The sequence below is a fragment of the Mobula birostris genome, chromosome 6 (assembly GCF_030028105.1).
Source record: "Mobula birostris isolate sMobBir1 chromosome 6, sMobBir1.hap1, whole genome shotgun sequence".
NCBI lineage: Eukaryota > Metazoa > Chordata > Chondrichthyes > Myliobatiformes > Myliobatidae > Mobula > Mobula birostris.
The window spans coordinates 33498943-33522225 of NC_092375.1; the positions used below are offsets into that span (position 1 = coordinate 33498943).

At 39.3% G+C, this 23283-nt stretch overlaps 1 protein-coding gene across 1 annotated transcript in view; it reads left to right on the plus strand.

Annotated features, from left to right (window-relative positions):
* tfg (trafficking from ER to golgi regulator) overlaps positions 1-23283 on the plus strand; it is a 96877-nt gene extending 73594 nt beyond the window's left edge. The window contains exons 6-8 of the mRNA XM_072260172.1: positions 1367-1507; positions 12306-12392; positions 22450-23283. Coding sequence (XP_072116273.1) covers positions 1367-1507; positions 12306-12392; positions 22450-22829 — 608 coding nt within the window. The 3' untranslated portion in view covers positions 22830-23283. The remainder of the gene's footprint in view (positions 1-1366; positions 1508-12305; positions 12393-22449) is intronic.

The following is a 23283-nucleotide window of genomic DNA, read 5'->3' on the forward strand; positions in this document are numbered from 1 at the left end:
CCCAGTGGAGGTTGGTTGTCAGGGATTCGTAGCCAGTTCTTTAGTTAGAGCCTTCAGCATTTTGGGCATCGAGGGAGAGAGGAAGAGGAGAGCCGTCCGCAGTACCACCGATGCGGCAGAGAGGGCCTCAAGATGGCTGTGGCTCAAAAGAGGGGAGCCATGGAGTCATAAGTAGCTAGCCATCTGGACACAAGCTGCGGTCTGATCAGCCCCGGCTGGGTCACCTGGAGGAGGTTGTATGATGTTGAAAGACCCGAAACAATCGATGATTCCAGGAACATCACTGAAGATGTGTCCAGAAGCATCAATAGATGTATGTACACAGCATTATGGAGGAATGTGGTGGAATGGGTTTGACATCATGAATTAAAATGACAATACAAGTAAGATATCCCAGAATCAGGTTCATTATCATTGTCTTGCGATGTGAAATTTGTTGTTTTGTGGCAGGGCTGCAGCAGAAAGACACAAAATTACTGCAAATCACAAAATAATAGTGCAAAAAAAGGAGTAATGATATAGTGTTCATGGACCATTCAGAAGTCTGATGACAGAGGAGAAGAAGCTGATTCTGAATCATTGAGTGTGTGTTCCTCCTCCCTGGTGGAAGTAGTAAGCATGTTGTGGATGGTAGGGTTCTTGATGATGAATGCTGCCTTTGTGAGGCATTGCCTGTTGAAGATGTCCTTGATGGTGAGGAGGCTAGTGCCCATGATGAAGCTGGAAAAGATTTACAACCCTCTGTAACCTCTTACGATGCTATGTGTTGGAGCCTCCATATGATGTCTCCAGCCAGAATGTTCTCCACTATACATCTGTAGAGATTTGTGACAATCTTTCATATGAGATCACATCAAAATTTCTAATAAACTACAGCGTGCCTTTTTTGTGATGGCATCACTGTATTGGGCCCACAAAAGGTCCTTGGAGATATTGACACCAAGGAACTTAAAGCTGCTCACCCTTACCACCACCAACCTCTCAATCTACATCATCAACATTTTTTACCTTGGCTTTAACTTTCTCTATTGCATATTCTATAATTAATTAACTAATATGCTAACAAATAAGAGAGAGAGAGAGATTGATTGATTCTCAAGCTGTACACCCTGCTACCTTTCAGTTACTGTACCATGATTGAACAAGCAAATATTTGACAAGAGTCTGGAGGGATATGGGTTCATAGGTGAAATTTGATCTGTTTTATTTGTCTGTACAGGGGGCAGCTTCTTGAATCCATCAAGTTACAATGTCCCTGTGGTGGACATGTATGTATATATATATATTTCTTAAATACTTTGTTAGGATGTGATTGTATTCGAAGTGTTGTACTTCTGTTGAATATCTTTTATCCGATGTATTTCAGGTCCTCCCACTGCACCGGTCGATGAAAGATCAGGAACACCAGATAGCATTGCCTCTTCCTCATCTGCTGCTCATCAGCCTGGAGCACCACAGCATCAGCAGTCTTACACAGCAGTTCAGCCTCAAGCTGGCCAGATGGAAGGTAAATTTGCTGCTAAGTTACTCCACAAAGGCTTCCAAAATTTCAAATTAGATGATCTGTGCCCTTCAATTTTAATTTCAGTAGCAAAATTCAGTTATGTATGATAAAGCCTTGACGTTAGATAAGAAAATGACATCAGACAGTTATAGAAAAGTTAATCATCGCTTTCTAGAAGAGTTTTATCTTTTTAACCAAGCTTGGGATCCATACATCTAGCTTTCAATTTTGAAGTAAACAGGGCAATAACACTGCAATTAAAGTTTCAGAAAAACCTTTTACTGTGTGAGAAAAGTATAATACCTGAAAATAAGGACCTGGATCTCAAATCACCTTCTGTTCTATTCTCTTAGCTTTCATGTATGTCATCTCGGTAATGTTTTCTAGAGCTAAATACTGAGTAACCTTTGATCATGAATGCAAATGTTCAAACTGTGCTACTAGTCACACACATATGTTACTTTATCATCACTGCTGCTTTGGACAGATTGATCATGATCCTGAATCCTCCTGGTACATGTTGAAGTGGTTAAAAAGCCTAATATAAATAACATGTTCAAATAATGCACATTGCGTAGGTGTGCTAAATTCTAATGACTCGATTTTGAAAACTATAAATGCATATACTTAATCCAATTACAGACCATGAGTCAGTTTTGCGATCATTAAATTTATGTATGAACTTCAATTTTCATCAACCCTTTTTGCCTGAGGATAGTTTAATAATTGATGTAATGTTCCAATTCTGTAATTGGATATGGGAAACATAAACACTGTGATGTTTCCTGTTAAATTGATTCTGCCAGTCAGCAAATAATCAAACAGCTTCAGATGTTGAGAAATTGGCATGGTCCAAACAGAACTTTATTGTTTAAAAACTCAGTATGTCACATTATAAACCCTCTTTCAGTTCACATTTAATTTTGTTTATTTCAATTCATGGAAACTATTCAATGTTGAACGTTTAGAATTGCCTTCGAATGTAGTGCTTTCCATTGCTTGTAGCATCTGTACAAATTACATATTTCTATGAATATTCTTTATAAAGAGAAATCTTGCCTGTAACTAGTCTTTATAATTCCTAGGCATCTCAAGTTGCATTACAGCCAATGATCTTGCTTGCATGTGGAGCATTGTTATCAGAAATGCGGTAACCAAACCATGCACTGCAGTGTCCCACTAGCAGCATTGTACTAATCACAAGAAACTATGTATTGTAGCCTAATTAAACATTCATCAGAGTACCTGTGGTTCATCCTCTGCTTTTGAATAGTGCCACGCATATGCATGTCCCATATGAGAGAGCCAACAGGACCTAAATATGTCATCCTTAAATGGTATCAGTCCCATGTGCTGAAGTGGTGCTCAAATCAGTGGGCCTCTTGACTCAAATCAGTATGCTACCAGCTGAGCCACACCTGACGTATCAGGAGTATCAGTTTGTGCATTAAAAGAAAGAATTGCCTGTCTGAGCCCTTCATTCAAGCTCATCCATGCCATCCAAGCTGCCCATATAAACTAGACTCATATCCCTCTAAACCAGCGGTTTCCAATCGTTTTTGTGCCATTAAACCAATAGCAGGTTGGGAACCCCTGCTCTAAACCTTTCCATTCCATTATCGGTGCAAATGTCTTTTAGACATTATTACACTTGCCTCAACTACTTTCTCTGGCAGCTCATTCCATATGCGCACCATCCTCAGACATGACCACCCTGAAGGAATATGGAACATTTAGGGAAAGGATCTCAACCTCAGCATAAGTAAAGTGTTTGTAGTCTCCACTTGTTATTAATATTTACTGCCTTGAACATTGGTGTAGTGGAAAAAAAAGTATAAATAACTTTTATAGCATGAGTTTTTAAGTACTTACATACACAATCTTGCAAATATTTAATCTTTTTATGGCAAATGGTAATTTTTTTGCAGTCTTGATTTATTTTCATTGCAAGGATGACACTGTGTTTCTGAGTTATTCAGCTGACAGTATTTTGATCTGGTTAGACCAACAAATTGATTTAAATTGATTTTTTAATTGTGAATGTAACATATTTAAATCTACATTTCAGGCTATTACTTTTTAAAGATTTTATTTAGTACACAGTATTGCAAATATTTCATCTCTATAAACTAAAATAATTAGGGAGTAGGTTCAGAGTTGAACACATTCATTCAGTAACGTTGCATTGATTAAATCTGTGAAAAGATTTACATTGAAAAGTACCTCAAATCATTGAAGCTGACTGGAGATTGTTCACTGGAGAGGAACAGGAAATTGTAAGAATTGTTTTGTTTTTCTCAGAAGAGAAATGCTGAGGGCATATTTTGAAGAAAAAAATTATGGTACCTGGAAAGGATGGGATTTATAGTGGCAGGTAGCACTTGACAAGAGCAAGGGAGTTGGCTGATCTGCTACTCAGAATGAAAGTGACTGTGTGTGAATCTGACAATGGAAGTTCACCAAAACACAGGGATTGGGATTGGGGGAATGGTACAGTAGCATCCCTTTAATGAATTTTTGTGAAAAGATAAAGAAATCCAGCTACCAAAGAAAAGCAGGAACAAATATTTTGTTCGTCATCTGGAATAAACAAGCAAATGTACAATTGGGGCAGTGTTATAATTAATTTGCATTGTGGCAAAAGTATTGTAAATTTATATCCTTGTCTTTCATGAGTCCAAAATATTCAAATAGTTAAGCACTAAAGTTGCATTTTGTGGTGCAAACTTAATATGCTATATTGCATAGTGCCACAGCTATTATACGTTTCAGCTGTGTGGTCACTATGTTTATTACGTGTTGTGAAAGGACAAATCAACTCAAGTGTTGTAAATTAACTCCCCATGAAAATTAGAAGAATAATACTATGATTAAGCTCTCTATTCTGTTTTTTATATAATGGATTTCTACAATGATTTTAAAAAAATCTTAACAATTTAAACAAAATGTTAACCATAGCAGAATGGTAAGAAAGATTCTATTAGTTTGAAGTGTCCTTTTGTAGGTGTTCATGTGTTAGGCAAGCTTTGTGAATATACTTGTGCATTGGATATTTTAGCAAAATATGCTCACTGACATTTGTAATTTATAACATGTTATGTATTACAAATTCCTTATACACCTATAGTTAATACTGGAATGGAGTGTTCCACAGGGATCAGTGTTGAGGCTATTGTTCGTCAACCCATCAGCATTTAGGCTGGTGACAGGAGTTTATAATTGAAATAAAACACCAAGGGACTAACAACTTAGAAAAGTTGGAATAAAATTGTATACTTGACTGTATTCAAAATTGAAGCATGATATATGCCACCTCTGAAATTTTATCCCCTAAAATCTGAATGAAGTAGATGTGCAAAACATCATGGAATACAGATGCACATTGAACATCATTGAACACAAACATGCAGATGCATTCCATGCTTTACAAATTGAAAATAAATTACTGTAATTTATCTCTAGAAGAATAAAATTCAGAAACTATGAAGCTTTGTTCAACTTGAGTAGAACATTCAACATTTTGAGAAGTACCAGAGAAAAGTGTAAAGGTATATGGAAACTTCTGTGGGTGTCATTGGATAGATTTGTGTTTTTTAAAAATTAACTCTCTTGAAAGATCAGTAAAAACTGACAGGATGGTCATGGAAAAAGACTTTATTTATGATTAATGCAGAACTAGATGTTATAAATTTTACAAAAGCAAAAATGCTGGAAACACTCAAGGTCAGGCAGTATGTGTAGAATGAAAACAGATTTAATTTTTAAGGTTGATGAACAAAAAAAGATGTGTTTCAAGTTGCAGAGAAGAGGAGGATGATGAGAACCAATGTAATGTCTGCTTTACAAAACACTGGTTAGACTATGCCAGGAGTCCTTTGACTAACTTTGGGCATCACACTTTAGGATGAATGTGGTATTGGAGGGATTGCAACATGGATTTAGTGGGAAAATGTAAGGTTCAGAAAATTTTTTTGAAATAACTGAATTGGGACACATCGGGAGCAGCACATTTTTGTCCGATTAATTGGCTGCCCTGTTAGCCAGAGTTTTGTGGAAATAGTTCAAAATGTATAAAAAAGACTGATGTATAACTGGGTACCAAATTATGTATTTAAATGAAAAAACAGAACAAAATAGAACACTGCCAATGCTACTGCAGTGCTATAAAACCATGTATTAGTTCCTAATAGTTATCAGTGGAGTAATTAATCCGGTGTACACTGCCATACAGTATATGGGTTTCCTAATCTGCTGAAGTAGTGAAATTGTTTCATTTTCACTCCTGGCAGTATCTGACATCCTCAAGCCTGAATGCTTGAAACCACAGTGAGCAAAATAATTCTAAATTGTCTTACAGCTTTTTTCTCACCAGCTATCACTGACAAAAATCACTGCTTTTTGAACACAAACAAGCAACTGATATTATTTAAAAACTGTTTGCTCTAAGGACTAATGGCCACACAAATTCACACGACTAACGTTAGTTGGAAACTGTTTGGCAGCTGTCCCAATTAAGTGGCATGGTGTCCCAAGTAAGAGGCTGCCCCACTGGACCAATCAACTGCATCCACTGTATATGATATTGTAGATAAGTTTGTAACAGATTGGTTCAATAAATAACAATGGTTCTAATGGATAAATTTGTCAGAAAACTGGCTTTCCAATTCTGCCATTTAAGGTTTAGACAATAATAAAGGGGAAAAAAATCGGAGGAAAACCTTGGTAATACATAGTACTTTTATTTTTGGTTTTGGACGAATTACACACCAAATATGTGGAAACGCTTTTGGCTATTTCAGTGGAGAAGTTTGGAAATTTAAATGGAACTAATGAACAGTTGACAACAGATGGACGACTGTTTCTTGTTACAAAGAGTTTTGGATACTGTTGAAGCACCTTTGTCCTGGAAGAATTAGAGAAGTTTTCTTCGTTAGACTGCGTGGCTGCTGTGGGCTGCGTTTCTGGCAGTTTTGCCCAATGGAAATTGTTGACTAGGCACAGATGTGGCTGCAGTAATATTGTTTCAACTATAGATGATCATGTCTTTATTAGGAAAAAAGTATGGTTTTATGGTTACCCTAAGGAAGTTTACATTTATGTGCTTCTGAAACTTAACACAGGGAACACTAGAACCAATTTGCATACAGCAAACTCTGTCAGGAAAGAAAAAGACTGCTTGCGTTCACACAGTGCACATAATTTTATTAATAATCTGTTCGCCTCTAGTAATATAAAACATTTTGATAGGCGAAGAGGTTATGGTAGGAAGGTGGTATTCAGAAATAATTTGGCCATCCTAAAAGAACGGAAGATGAAATTTAATGTGGCTAAAAACTAAGCAAGGTGCTTTGGTAAAGGAGCTTGACTCAATAAATGAAATCTACTTTACATTAGTCTAAAATAAAAGAGGATTGCTATGAATTGTGGCAAAATGCATTGGAACTGCAATTCTGGGTGTGCTTTCATTGTGTAGATCAATAATTCTGTTTCATGCCCTATTAGAATAGTATCAAAAATTTGCAATGTCCCAATATAGAACGTATAGCTCTTTCTTTAAGGGGCCCAATGGATAAAGGACAGAGCTTTAAAAGAAAGTGTATATTGGTGCAGTTTCTGGATAGAAAAGGTAAGAGCAGAGGCCTGAATGAAAACAAGGTTGGTGGTCCGGTGCTCCCGATGTGGCCTTTTATATATTGGCGAGACCCGACGCAGACTGGGAGACCGCTTTGCTGAACATCTACGCTCTGTCCGCCAGAGAAAGCAGGATCTCCCAGTGGCCACACATTTTAATTCCACATCCCATTCCCATTCTGACATGTCTATCCACGGCCTCCTCTACTGTAAAGATGAAGCCACACTCAGGTTGGAGGAACAACACCTTATATTCCGTCTGGGTAGCCTCCAACCTGATGGCATGAGCATCGACTTCTCTAACTTCCTCTAGGCCCCACCTCCGCCTCGTACCCCATCTGTTACTTATTTTTATGCACACATTCTTTCTCTCACTCTCCTTTTTCTCCCTCTGTCCCTCTGAATATACCTCTTGCCCATCCTCTGGGTCCCCCCCCCTTGTCTTTCTTCCCAGACCTCCTGTCCCATGATCCTCTCGTATCCCCTTGTGCCTATCACCTGTCCAGCTCTTGGCTCCATCCCTCACCCTCCTGTCTTCTCCTATCATTTTGGATCTCCCCCTCCCCCTCCAACTTTCAAATCCCTTACTCACTCTTCCTTCAGTTAGTCCTGACGAAGGGTCTCGGCCTGAAACGTCGACTGCACCTCTTCCTAGAGATGCTGCCTGGCCTGCTGCGTTCACCAGCAACTTTGATGTGTGTTGCTTGAATTTCCAACATCTGCAGAATTCCTGTTGTTTGGTGGAATAAAGAACAAGGTTTTGTAGAAATACTGGCTTTAAGTTTGTTAAACATACCACCTTGTGTTGAGAAACCTGGGTAATTCCAAAGCTGATGAATAGTTACAGTACCGTATACAGTGTTAGGCTCCAAAAAAATTTGAAAATATCTGAGAGGGTAGATAAAATAATCAGCTCCTGTGTTTGAGATTGGAATAAAGGGGTTAGTGATAACAGGTTTAGAATAAAGTGCAAGCAAAATAACTTGTTTACAGTGTTGTGAGTTAATAGGATTCACTTGTACATTAGCATGAAAAGTTTTTTTTTCCCCTGGTGTGTACCATCTATGCAAAGGCTATTTGCATCCAAAATGTTCACAAATATTAATTTTAATTTATTTGCCACAATATTCATTAATACCTAGGTGGTTTTCAGGGAAAACATGTTTCCTAGTTAATGGAACTTCATGAAGCATCAGCTGCACCAGTTATCTTTTTTAAAGAGAGGGAGAGCATGATTGGAGACCCTTCCAGCCCAACAAGCCCGCACTGCCCAATTATACCCAGGTGACCAATTACCCTACTAACTCGTACATCTTTGGAATGTGGGAGCGTCTGGTGCTGTAAAGTGTTACACTAACCATTAGGCTACTGTGTCACAATTCTTGATTACATATTGGAACACTCATGATATAGTCATAGTCATATTTTATTGATCCCGAGGGAAATTGGGTTTCGTTACAGTTGCACCAACCAAGAATAGAGCATAAATATAGCAATATAAAACCATAAATAATTAAATAATAATATGTAAATTATGCCAGGAAATAAGTCCAGGACCTGCCTATTGGCTCAGGGTATCTGACCCTCCACGGGAGGAGTTGTAAAGTTTGATGGCTACAGGCAGGAATGACTTCCTATGACACTCTGTGTTGCATCTCGGAGGAATGAGTCTCTGGCTGAATGTACTCCTGTGCCCACCCAGTACAGTATGTAGTGGATGGGAGACATTGACCAAGATGGCATGCAACTTGGACAGCATCGTCTTTTCAGACACCACCGTCGGATTTACCTGTCATACGGTTTTTGCACACTTTCCATGGGGGGCGGAATTGAATGATTTGGAATATGCAAACAGATTCAGTATCAGATGTTTAATGTTGTATTTAGATTTAAATATTTATCTACTCGAAATGCATGAACAACTGAATATGTTTAAGACCAGAGACAGCTAAAAAGAGAAAGAGGAAGCTCCAAGGAATCCCCTTCCTCATTATGGCAGAGTCCAATATGCGAGTTCTAAAGAAGAGGCTGAAGCATTCACAGCTAAGCTTAGCCAGAATTGCTGTGTGGGTGATTCATCTTGGCTTTTTGTTATGGAAGCTATTCCTCAGCCAATTTTATTCACTCTACATGACGTCAAGAAACAGCAGACAGTTCTGGAGAGCAAATAGACTTTGAGTCTATACAGGTGTAGGTCTGAAGCCTAGCTGCTCCAAACAAATTCTCTTTCCATCCAAGCTGTTGTAGTTTTGCTGCAACAGTACCAGCCACCTGATGACGTGGAAAGTGGTTGATGTATGTTGTGTTTGCAAAAAGCAGGACAAATCGGATTTGGCTAGTTACCACCCAGTCAGTCTGCTCCCAATTATTATCCAAGTTATACGAGGTGCCATTGATTTGTTGACAAGTACTACTTATTCACTAATAACCTGCTTACAATTACACAGTGTTTTGCCAGAACCTCTTCCTCCAGATCTTACTAGGCCCTGTTGTAAACTTGGACCAATTCAATATAAATAAATTACAAAGAGCAGTCAATTTCAAAGGTGTTGTGCAAGGCAAAGCCTGGATATCATACAGTGATGGTGTGATAAATGGCAAGTAACAATAGTGCCTCAGAAGTGGCCAGATAATGCCAAGAAAGGTTCTAAATACACATCTTGAATTTTATGAGCACTGGGTTCCAAAAACATTCTGGGATCACCATTGGCCAACTGCTGCGTAAATTCTTTGTTAGAATTAATTCTGTAGCAATATATGATAATATTCTGTTAGCTTTCCTGTTTGCTTCCTGTACCATTTTACAAATGCTTTGAGAATAATACAACCAACCAAAATCCTCTACACCAGAAATGTTCTATCAGATAATTTAGATAATATGATTTCTTTATTTTTCCTCATAAAAAGGACAGTAGATGAAATTTGGCACATCTGCAATAACTCTTACCTATTTTTACGGATGTATCATAGAAAGCATCCTATCCAGATGCATCACTGCTTTATATGGCAACTGCTCTGCCCAAGACGACAATAAACAGCAGAGGGTTATGAATGCATCCCGGTCCATCATGCAAACTAATCTTCCTTCCATTGCTCCATCTACGCTTGCTGCTGCCTCAGGGAGAGCAGCTAGCATAATGAATGAACTCTCTTCCCTGATCTTTGTCTCTTCTCCTCTCTCCTATTGTACATAAAATACAAAAACCTGAGAGCACAAAGCACCAAGCTCAAAAACATCTTCTGTCCCACTGTTACCAGACTCTATAAAGGATCTTTCATACATTTAAAAAAATATATACTTTTGGACTTCCAATCTATCTTTCCTTGACCTTTTTAAATCTACCTGCATAGTACTTTGTAATTGCACCACTATGTTCTGCTGTCTGTTTACTACCTCAGTGTAATTATGCACGGTATGATCCAATTCAGATTTAATTGTCATTCGTCCGTACGTGAATACAGCCAAACAGGACTGCGTTCCTCTGGGGTCAAGTTGCAAAACACAGAACCAACAGTCATATGCAGCACAAGGCACATATAAGATAGCTGTTAACATCCAGTTGCACAAAATAAAAATACAATGTAGTAGTCCTAGTTCCTTACTCCATGGATGTTGTTGGCAAGAACAAATCTGCGGATGAATGTTATCCAGCTTGTCTTTTACTGAACGAACACTGGAGGGCAACACTGATGCCAGCATGTTTGATGTGATGTACCACCTCCAGCATCACCCCCATTGGGTGGCTGCAGCAGGTGACACTGTGGCATGAGGCTTAGTCCACGTTATAGCTGAGGCCATGCAGCTCCCCCACCATCAGTCCCACCGATAAATCAGCGAACCTGACTTGCAGCATTCCACACAAAAAACACTAAAACAATCATTTGCTGTTAGACTGCACACCACCTTCATGCACTGACTCCAATGCCTTTCTGCAGCAGGCAGCAACATGTCCTGCGCCAAGTTCAGGTCATCCACCTAAGAGCACCTTGCTGATAGGGTAGACCTGCTGTGTCTGAGTGCCCTGCTATCTTACCAGAAAAGCTGGGTGGCATGCAAAGCATAGAGTAGCTCACTGTAACTCGGAACAATGACAATGCATTTTCTCACTTTGTGGTCCATTGACCAAATTAGTGCCCACTCATTTAACCTGTCTAACCTTTGTAGCCTGCTTTAGTCCTCTTCCCCACTTACTTCACTGCCCTTCTTTGCATTTAGCAATCCTACCTTCAGTACCTTCATCCAAGTAATTTATCTAAATTGTGAAAAGTTACTCTCGGATTGGACTTGCACTGCTGAGTTTAAAGTTGGTAAAAACAAAATCTAGTTCACTCCAATACTAACTTGCATCACAAATGTACCCAAAGCCTTGTTTTATTGCTTTAAGAGAAAACAATCTTTGGTAGGGTCTGTTCCAGGACGTGAGTATGGTGGTGGGGTTAGTTCTTTTCATTGATTTTTAAATGTAAGAGATTAGAAAACTTACAATAGTCAATTTGGATTTCAAGACATTGAAATTTCAGCTGTTTTTCAGACGTAAATATTAATTGTTAAGCTTTGTCTTTACAGAATAGGCATCCTTAGTCTCATGAGACCATGGATTTGCGCCTTGGGAAGTTTCCAGGGCGCAGGCCTGGGCAAGGTTGTATGGAAGACCAACAGTTGCCCATGCTGCAAGTCTCCCCTCTCCACGACACCAGTGTTGTCCAAGGGAAGGGCATTAGGACCCATACAGCTTGGCACCAGTGTCGTCGCAGAGCAATGTGTGATTAAGTGCCTTGCCCAAGGACACACACTCTGCCTCAGCCAAGGCTCGAATTAGCGACCTTCAAATCACTAGACGAACGCCTTAACCACTTGGCCACTCACCAACACTTGTCTTTACAAAGCTCATCTTTAAGTATGTGCACTCATGTAACACAAGAGTAATTTTACTTTGCGAACTATTAATGTCAGTCACGAAGTAATGCTACTTGTTTTTCTGAGCCATTCGCTGTAGGAAAGGAAGTGAAAGCCCTGAAAAATCAGTTATGGGTCATTTAAACTAAAATGTAAAGTTGCTTCTTGCCTGAGTAAGACATGTTCTGGGCACATTCCTCTCAACTATATATTTTTTGTATAATTTTATAATGTTGATAATATGATTGAAGGCAAATGCTTTTTGTTGAACAGGTCAAATGTATCAGCAGTATCAACAACCAGGATATACAACTCAGCCACAACCACAAGCTCAGCCACAGTATGGTCCACCGTACTCAGGTGAGTAGATAGAGAAAAAAAGAACAATTCACCAGCACTGCATTTGATTCTGGATCTTTCTACAACAATACTGGTCTTTAAAATTTTGTTTTGTTTCTCAAGTATGGATAGGGAAGGAAATGTTGTGGAAATTCAGCTTCCTTTGAGATAAATGAGCAACTAACCATATAGTGCAAAAGCATTAGTAGTTTAAGGTGACAATCACAGTGATTTCAGCCCATAAAAAGCAATGTACATTCCTGTACTTTTAAATATTATCTGCCTCAGTTACTGTTTCTCCACCCGCAGCTCCAATCTGCTAATTAAATTTGCCAATGACCCTACATTGATTGGCCAATAATGAGGTGGCCTACAGGGAGAAAGTCATCTCACAGTGGTGTCAAGGAAACAACCTCTCCCTCAATGTCGCAAAAACAAAGAGCTGGTTGTGGATTACAGGAGGAATGGAGATGGGCATCAATGGATCTGGGGTTGAGAGGTTAAACAGCTTTAAGTTCCTTGGCATCCACATCACCGAGGACCCCACGTGGTCTGTACACACCAGCTGTGTGGTGAAAAAGGCACAGCAGCGCCTCATTCACCTCAGATGGTTGAGGAAGTTTGGTATGGGCCCCCAAATCTGAAGAACTTTCTACAAGGGCACAATTGAGAGCATCCTGGTTGGCTGCATCACTGCCTGGTATGGGAACTGTACCTCCCTTAATCACAGGACTCTGCAGAGAGTGGTGTGGGCAGCCCAGTGCATCTGTAGTTGTTAACTTCCCATAATTCAGGACATTTACAAGGACAGGTGTGTATAAAGGGCCAGTAGGATCTTTGGGGGGCCCGAGTCACCCCAACCACAAACTGTTCCAGCTGCTACCATCCAGGAAGCGGTACTGCAGCATGAAAGCCAGGAACAACCGGCTCCGAGACAGCTTCTTCCACCAGGCCGTCAGACTGATGAACTCACGCTGATGTGAGTGTGCCCTATATCACATTGACTGTTGTATTTATTATAAATTACTATGATTGCACATTCAGATGGAGACATAACGTAAGGATTTTTACTCCTCATGTATGTGAAGGGTGTAAGAAATAAAGTCAATTCAATTCAATTCTTCTGGCAGCTGGTTTCATATTCACTAGCTTCTGGAAAGCCTTGCCCCTCAGGTCCTATTTATATCCTGCCCCATCTCCTGAAATCTATGGCCTTTAGTTTTAAACATTTTTCCTGGGAGAAGAACTGACCATCTGACTTAATCTATGACCTTTATGATTTTATATATCTTTATAAGGTCACTGAGTAGCCACCTTTGTTTCAGAGAAAAAAGTCCCAGCTTATCCAGTCTCTCTTATACTTAAAGCCTACCAGTCATTGAACGTTCTTTTTTTTTTCTGCACCCACTCGAGCTTAATCACATCCTTCCTTTAGTATATTGACTAGAGCATGTGCATGTCATGTCACATAACATCTCAATAATTGGAAGGTTAAGTAAAATAGGAAATGACAGTATTACCACTGTTTTAAATACAGCAACAGGGAACCTGACTATTTGTATCAGCGAGGATCTGTGCTTGCATCATTTTTCATAGTGGGCTCACACCGTTTCTTTCGGAGGTGATTTCAGCAGGTCATTAAGTAAGCAGCTCTGCTTTCAAAATAAAAATGAAGTCTGATTTTAAAAATAAAGGAGGAGAGTTTCTGCTTTGAGGGGTAGAGGTTAACAAACTGTACATTTCTTTATCTTATAGAGAATGGACATTGTCACTGAGCATATTTCCCTTCCTAGGTCCTCCATGTCCTTAAAATGCATTGCGGAAGAAATAAAGTAGATCTAATCCAAATAGACAAATGCAAATGGATATGAGTTGGAAAGAAATGAAGCATAATTAATTTAGTTATCTTTTCATACAGCACTGCAAAATTTGGATGCTGCTCTAGTCAGTTACTACATTTTGTCCCATTTATTGTCCACCAGGAAGTTATGAGAAAAATATTTTCTGACAATATTGTAAGAGTAGCCATGAAATATTGGAAAGATTAGAGCAAACTGCACATTTAAATCTTAAAAGGAAGCAACTAAAAGAAAACATCTTTGATATTTTTGCATTTATATGGTTCAATAATTTAATTATTTTAAACATAGAACTGTATAAAACATAGAACAGGATCAGGCTCTTGTATTTGGTTGTTTTGAATACTATGTATGCAGCACCATTTTCATCAGTAAGTCTACTCCTATAATTTGACTGGGCCAAGTTGATCACTAAAAACTGACTCTCAGGAATATGTCAATGAAAATACTATTAATATTGCCATTGTGAGATTTTTCATAAGACCATAAGATCCTCAGAGGTAGGAGCGGAATTAGGCCATTTCGGCTCATTGAGACTGCCCCACCATTCCATTAATCTGATTTATTCTCAACCCCATTCTTCTGCCTTCTGGGTCGGGGGCTGGCCCCTCTCATCGTTGCTGCTTGGTGGAAGAACAAACTGCGCTGTATGCATCTGCTATTGTAATCATATGTGCTTTCTGCTGTTGGTGATGTGGTTTGCACCTTGGGCCGGGAGGAACAACGCTATTTTGTTTGGCTATGGCCATGTAGGGTTGAATGAGAATTAAACTTGAAGGTAAAATTCTCCCCATAACCTTTTGACTTCCTGAATAATCCAGAACCTATCAATCTCCACTTAAAATATGCCTAATGACTTGTCCTCCACAGCCATCTGTGGCAATGAATTCCATAGAGTCACTAACGACTAGTTAAAGAAATTCCTCCTCATCTCCGTTCTAATTGGACGTCCCTGTATTCTGAGGCTGTGCCCTCTGGTCTGAGACTCACCCACTAAAGGATCCATCCTCTCCACATCCATTCTGTCTAGGCCTTTCAATATTTGATAGGTTTCAATGAGATCCCCATTCTCATTCTTCTGAACTCCAGTGAGTACAGGCTCAGAGCCATCAAACACTGCTCATATGTTAACCTTTTCATTCCTCAATCATTTTCGTGAGCCTCTTCTAATGCCAGCATGTCATTTCTTAGATAACGGGCCCAAAACTGCTCACAATACTCCAAGTGCAGTCTGACTAATGCCTTATAAAGCCTCAACATTATATTATTGCTTATATTTTAGTCCTCTTAAAATAAGTGCTAAGTGCATTTGCCTTTCTTACCATTGACTCGACCTGTAAGTTGACCCTTAGGGAATCCTGCATAAGGACTCCCAAGTCCTTTTACAGATCAATTTTTTTTTCATTTTCTCTGTTTAGAAAATAGTCTATGCCTTTATTACTGCTAACAAAGTGCATAACCATAAACCCCCACAGTATATCCCATCTGCCCTTCTTGGCCCATTCTTCCAATCTGTCTAATTCCTCCTGCAGAGTCCCTACTTCCTCAATTCTACCAGCCCCTCCACCTATCTCCGAACTGGCCACAAAGCCATCAATTCTGTCATCTAAATCATTGGCATATAACCTGAAAAGAAGTGGTCCCAAAACCGACCCCTGTGGGACACCACTAGTCACCAGCAGCTGACCAGAAAAGGCCCCCCAGATTTCCACTCTTTGCCTCCTGCCAGTCAGCCAATCTTCAATCTATGGTAGTAATTTTCCTGTAATAAGCAGCCTCATATGCGACGCCTTGTCAAAGGCCTTCTGAAGATCTAAATAAACAACATCCACTGACTCTCCTTTGTCTATTCTGCTTGTTGGTTCCTCAAAGAATTCCAACAGATTTGTCAGGACAGATTTCCCCTTGAGGAAACCATACTTATTTTATTTTATCATGTGCTTCTGAGTTCTTTGAAGCCTCATCCTTAGTAATGTACTTCAATATCTTCCCAACCACTAAAGTCAGGATAACCGACCTGTAATTTCTTTTCTTCTGCATCCCTCCCTCATTGAAGAGTGGAGTGACATTTGCAATTTTTGAGTCCTCCGGAGCCATTCCAGAATCTAGTAATTCTTGAAAGATCACTACTAGTACCTCCACAATCTCTTCACAGCTACCTCTTTCAGAACCCAGGGGTGTATTCCACCAGATCCTGGTGACTTATCTATCTTCGGACCTTTCAACTTCCCAAGCAACTTTTCCTTAGTAATAGCTACTACAGTAAATTATTCCCTGACACGCTTCAATTTCTGGCATGCTGTGAGTGTCTTCCACATGAAGACTGATGCAAAATACTTAAGTTCATCTGCTACTTCTTTGTCCCTGGTTACTAGTTCTCCAGCAACATTTTCCAGTGGTACAATTTCCACTTTTGCATCTCTTTATATATCTGAAAAATCTTTTGGTATCCTCTCTTATATTGTGACGTTCTGGGTGGGGGTGTGGTCGACAGCCCGCCCTTGCATTTCTAATGACCAGTACTGTTTATTGTTCCTGTGTTAAAATGCTTTTGTGGGATTATGATGGAAAGCTCCGGTTCGTTTATTGTTACATTTTATTTGCTTGTGTGTTTGTGGGTCACTCTGACTGTAACCGGGGTGTGTGAGACTGGTTGGGTTCACTCTCCGGGTCATGATGCCTGGTCTGTTTGTGTCTATCACAATAAAATTGTTGTGGGTTAAACAGCTTCCTAGTCTGTTATAATGGATCAAGTGCTGGCCGCAATATTATTGACTAGCTTAGCTTCATATCTCATCTTTTCTCTCCTCAAGGCCTTTTTAGCTGCCTTCTGTTGGTTTCTAGAAGTTTCCCAATCCTCCAACTTTCCACTGATATTTGCTGTTATATGCCCTCTCTTTCCTTTTTGCTGTGTCGTTGACTTTCCTTGTCAGCCATGGTTGTCTCATCCTCCCTTTAGAATACTACTTTATCTTTGGGATTTATCTCTCCTGCACCTTCTGAATTGCTCCTAGAAACTCCAGCCATTGCTGTTCTGCCATCACCCCTGCTGGTATTCTCTTCGACCTTTGGCCAACTCATCTCTCATACCTCTGTATTTCCTATTGCTCCACTATAATACTGCTGATCTGACTTTATCTTCTCCCTCTTAAACTACAGTGTGAATTCTATTATATCATGATCACTGTCTCCTAAGGGTTCCTTTACCTTAAGATTCCTAATTAAATTTGGTTCATTACACAACACCCAACGCAGAATTGCCCTTCCCCTAGTGGGCTCAATCACAGGCTGCTCTAAAAAGCCTTCTCATGGACATTCTACAAATTCCCTCTCTTGGGATCCAGGCTCAACCTGATATTCCCAATTTCTCTGCATATTGAAAACTCCCATAACTATTGTAACATTGCCCTTTTTAACTCCCTATATTCTCTCTTGTGGACCTTTTCCCTTTTCCAACCTATGTTGTTGGTACCAATATGTCGCAGGACTTCTGGCTGCTCACTCTCCCCCTTTAGAATCCTGTGAACCCAATCTGAGACATCCCTGACCCTGGCATCTGAGAGGCAGCATATCATCTGGGTGTCTCTTTCATGTCCACAGAATCTCCTGTCTGCTCCTCTAACTATGGAATCCCCTGGCACTACTGCATTTCTCTTTTCCCCTTCCCTTCTGAGCCACAAAGCTAAGCACAGTACCAGAGACATGGTCGCTGTGGCTCCTCTCCTAGTGGGTGCCGCCCCCCCCCAACAGTATGCAAAGTGAAGTACTTATTACCGAGGGGAACCGTCACAGGAGTTCTCTGCACCCGCTGCCTCCAGGTACCTGCCTCCTGCAACATAGGGGCGACTACTTTCCTGTAGCTCCTATCATAGTCATACTTTATTAATCCCCGGGGAAATTGGTTTTCATTACAGTTGCTCCATAAATAATAAATGGTAATAGAACCATAAATAGTTAAATAGTAATATGTAAATTATGCCAGTAAATTATGAAATAAGTCCAGGACCAGCCTATTGGCTCAGGGTGTCTGACCCTCCAAGGGAGGAGTTGTAAAGTTTGATGGCCACAGGCAGGAATGACTTCCTATGACGCTCTGTGCTGCATCTCGGTGGAATGAGTCTCTGGCTGAATGTACTGCTGTGCCCACCCAGTACATTATGTAGTGGATGGGAGACATTGACCAAGATGGCATGCAACTTAGACAGCATCCTCTTTTCAGACACCACCGTGAGAGAGTCCAGTTCCATCCCCACAACATCACTGGCCTTACGAATGAGTTTGTTGATTCTATTGGTGTCTGCCACCCTCAGCCTGCTGCCCCAGCACACAACAGCAAACATGATAGCACTGGCCACCACAGACTCGTAGAACATCCTCAGCATCGTCCGGCAGATGTTAAAGGACCTCAGTCTCCTCAGGAAATAGAGACGGCTCTGACCCTTCTTGTAGACAGCCTCAGTGTTCTTTAACCAGTCCAGTTTATTGTCAATTCGTATCCCCAGGTATTTGTAATCTATTACTTCCTCATTCTAATGCACAAGCGGAATGTCATTGTGCTGTCTAAGGAGCTTGATGCACTTTGTGCAGGTGTAGTTATCAGGGAGACTGGAGGTCTCCCAGAGTTCCCACATCTCATACAAAGAACATACCACTAACTCTGGACCCAATCTTAGTGCCCTGAATGTGTACTAATAGATAAAGAAAGAAGAAAAAATCTTGCTAGAAACTTAGTCTCCGCCTGTTGTTGCCAAGCCTCTTGAGCCAAAGCCTGACCACTCTAACTCTAATACTGTCCATTCCTCAAATGGCTGCTCTGCCTACACCTTGCTTATTTTTATTGGCCTTTGCCAAAGGCCTAAAGGATTGTTCTGATTGCAGCCTGCTGAAAGGCCCCGAGCTCTTCTTAAACCTTGCTGGTCAACGACAGTTAGAATTTTCAGGAATGGAATACCAAGGTTCAGAACCTCATTGTCTGGATTTTTATGCTTTGATCCAGTCAATAACCAATCCTTTTCAATATTTTCTAGTTCACGTCTTATATCTACAAATTTTTGTCTCCAAAGTGAGCTGTTTTGGAAATCAATTAATTGCATTTCAAAATTACCCAAATTAATCCTCCGCAAAATTTCCATATTCAGTGTGTCTGATGTTACATTCTTTGCATGCTTTCTGAATTTTGCAGTTTCTTCACATGACCTGAATTTAGTGAATCTTAAAGAAAATTGTTCAGTAGTTGACCCATTAGTGCTCAAAAGTTGCATTGGAAGGCTCTGAATGTCTGTCATTTCAAGAACTTCAATATCTGTCATGTCTTTTTTAGGTTTGTGAACTATTGAAAAGAGCCATTCTCGGCATCACATTTAAATACTTCCAGTTTGATTTCCAAGGCTTTCATATTACCTGGCTGGAAATCAAAATGGAAGTATTTAATGTGATGCTGAAAATGGCATTTTGTGTAGTGCTTAATATGAAGTGTTTTGTCAGATTTGATGTTTAAGTCATTTAAACGAGGAGAAAAATGCCCAAAAAATCAATCTACAAATCCACACAATGTCATATAATTTTTGACAGGAAGATGTTTTGTTCATCAAAATCAGACGAGTTTCATCTAAACACTCTACAAATCATTTAAATATAGAACCTCTAGTAAGCCAAGAACATTGTAGTACGTTAGTACTCACGTGTTTAGTGAATTCACCTTCCTCAATAAATTCTGAAATAGTTTTATACTCAAAGCACGCCAGAAATAAAATTAATCATCTTGGTTACAATTTTTATCACTACTTCAAGTTTCTTAAGGCCAGTTTTTGCACGCAAAGTTTCCTTGTGCACTGTGCATAAGACAAAGGAGCAGAAGTCAGCTATTTGGCCCATTGAGTCTGCTCCGCCATTTTATCACGAGCTGATCTATTCTCCCATTTAGTCCCACTCCCCCACCTTCTCACCATAGCCTTTGATGCCCTGGCTACTCAGATACCTTGTACAGTGGATGTCCAACATATTTTGTAGATTGACAAAACCTGCTTTTTGTGGATCTGTTGAAAACCACTATGATTTTGCATTTTCTATATTTTGAAAAGACTTCCTTGGAAGTATTTAGTTCCATTTCTATTTATGAGGTGCAGTCAAATTGTTTAGTATTTGAAGACTTTCCTGATAACCAAATTTGAATCAGAATCAAGTTTAACACGTGTCGTGAAATGTATTATTTTGCGACAGCAGTACATTGCAGTACTTAATTTAAACAACTATATATTACAATAAAAATATAATATATAATAAAAATTAAATAAGTAGTGCAAAATAAGAGGGAAAAATAGTGAGATAGTGTTCGTGGATTCATTGTCCATTCAGAAATTTGATGGCAGAGGGGAAGAAGCTGTCCTGAAACAAACTTCAGACTCCTGTACCACCTTCTTGATGATACAACAATGAGGTCATATCGTGGGTGATTTTAATGATTGCAATTAAAAGGTTTCGGTGCATAGTACTGCAAAGTTGTGGATTGCTTTATGGGTTTGTCTTTAAGCCATCAGTTAAGACTCTGTGCCTTTTCATCACTTTCATGAGTATTTTATGCTGCATTGAATGTAGCCATATAAACCATAAATAAATCCTAATCAGTTATAATTCTTAGGTAGACTAATTACTCAACCTGATGATCCAGCAGGAGGAAATGTAGCACAAAATCCTATAATTTTCACGATTTAACTATAATGGTCTCAGCTTTAAATCATTGCACTTAGACTTAATGTAATCAGCTGTGGTGTATCTGCAGGGTAAACTGTCACGCATAAGAGAAACTTTGAACAGTGTTGGTTCCTAAAAGGAGGATCTGTGCATGTTATTCTCAGAATGGCCCATACATGGCCTGAGGGGTTTTCCCCTTAAATTGCAGTCACAAAGAATCGAGGATAACAGTGGATAACAGTGATTCCCTTATATGACCATTAAAATATTTGCTGTGGGTATTTAACGCTGCTGGATTTTGAAACTCGAGCATGTTTACATTACAGGCTTCACTCACTGTCAGATAGCTGCACTCCTGTGATTAAAAATAGCTCAAGTTCCTTTCATTTAAAGAACAAATAAGAGCAAATTGAAATTAATTAATGGTGTTTTTAATTAAGCTTTGAAATAGACATGTTGACACAAATCACTATTTGCCATTTACCATTTAGTTTTTTTTAAACACAGATTTTTACAATTTGCTTTGGCTTTGCTTGTATTTCTTTATTGTTGTATCTTGTTAATAGTTGTTATTAGAAGACTTGTCCAAGATAGATAAAGGGATATAACTGATTAAAATTGTGCAAACATTTATCACAATGCTTTCTATTCTGTACTTACTGGCACTAAAAATATCTGATTAAAGATTTTTGTAAATTGTTTTTAACATCTAAACAGTAATGCCCAGAATTGTACACATTATATTTGACAGCTTAGACATTTCCAAGATGTGGCACAGTATTGTAATCTTAAAATCTTTTTGGCAGATGAACAAGTTCAGTCAGGTGTGGTCCTGAATCAGTGGATACATTGAAGAGACTAATTAATAGGCCAGGATTTGTTTTAAATGCTTGACTGGCACATGCCACTTGTCTCTTGAAATCACATAAGATTTTATGGAGTAGAAGTTGCTTTAAATGGGAGTTAGAATTAACGTGTTGTTCTCTGAAAGGCATCTGGGACTTGGGCAGATTTAAGTAATAGAATTAAACAGCATGACTCTCACTGGCATGTTGATGCAAACTGAACTCACCATTACAGTTGGTCTTGTCTCAATCATCTTAAACCGGAAGATGCCATTTTCAGAAATGTTAGCGATGGAGCTGCGCATCTCAAGGCGGTGATTTCTGAATTTTTATTGTGCTTTTGCTCTGCCTCGTTACTTTGTAGTTGTACTAAATAATAGCTAATACTATTAGCTTTGGAATTGGAGGCCGGTGCCAATATTTTATGTGGTTATGCATAGAATAAAAGTAGAGCTCAACAGTATTTATTGCATCTGATGCACAAAATTTACACTCAGCAATAAATTTTAAGCTCAAATCTTTTGTGTGTGTTTGTAATATACTTGGTTTTGAGGTTTAATTAGAGTATAAACCAATTAGATTACGATTAGAGTATAAAGTAATCATGTGAAACTATACTGTGGATTTTTTTTCCTATTTATTTATATTAAGCTTGTTTATTTTTTAAAATTTCTGTCTTTACAGCTTACAGCCAGCAAACATCTTCCCAGCCACAGGCTCAGCAATTTCAGGCTTTCAATCAGCAAGCTCAGCAAGCTCCTGCACCTGGATTCTCCAGCCAAGCCCAGCCCATGCCATCACAGCCTCCTCAGCAGTACCAAGCAGGTTCCTTCCCACCACAGAATTACACAACACAAGCTTCCCAGCCTGCTAATTACACAATGCCGCCTGCCTCCCAGCCTGGTATAGCTCCAAATCAAGCTGGAGGTTACCAGCCAAGACCAGGATTTACACCTTCCCCAGGCAGCAATGTGACACCGCCACTATCTGGATCAAATCCATATGCACGTAATCGTCCTCCATTTGCTCAAGGGTACACTCAACCTGGTCCAGGTTATCGGTAAGGTACCCGGATTATTCAGAAAGCTGCAAGCAAACTTAATATCCTAGGTAATAATTTCCATCCATGCACACTGAGTGCAAACCAATTTTGATTTGGAAACAATTTATAATCTAAAGCAATGCAGCCCTTCCATTAACTTCAGAATGATGGGATTTTGTTTGCTGAGGAAAAAAGACCAAACTAGATTTTTCTTATTTTCTGCTTTCGATTTTATCAGCATCATAGCATAAAAATTTCTTTTCTCGAGACACTACCTAGCGTGTTGTGATTTTGATCTTGTAGATGTATAGGCAGAAGAACAATAGATAATACAAATATAGTTTTTAAGTAGGGCACAAATGCGATTCATTTTCTTTGTTGTATGAATAACAAAATGTACTAATTGAAGTGAAATTCAAAGGTAATATGTACAAAAGTAATATTTCCCTGCAAAACTAATAAAATGGTTGAAATCA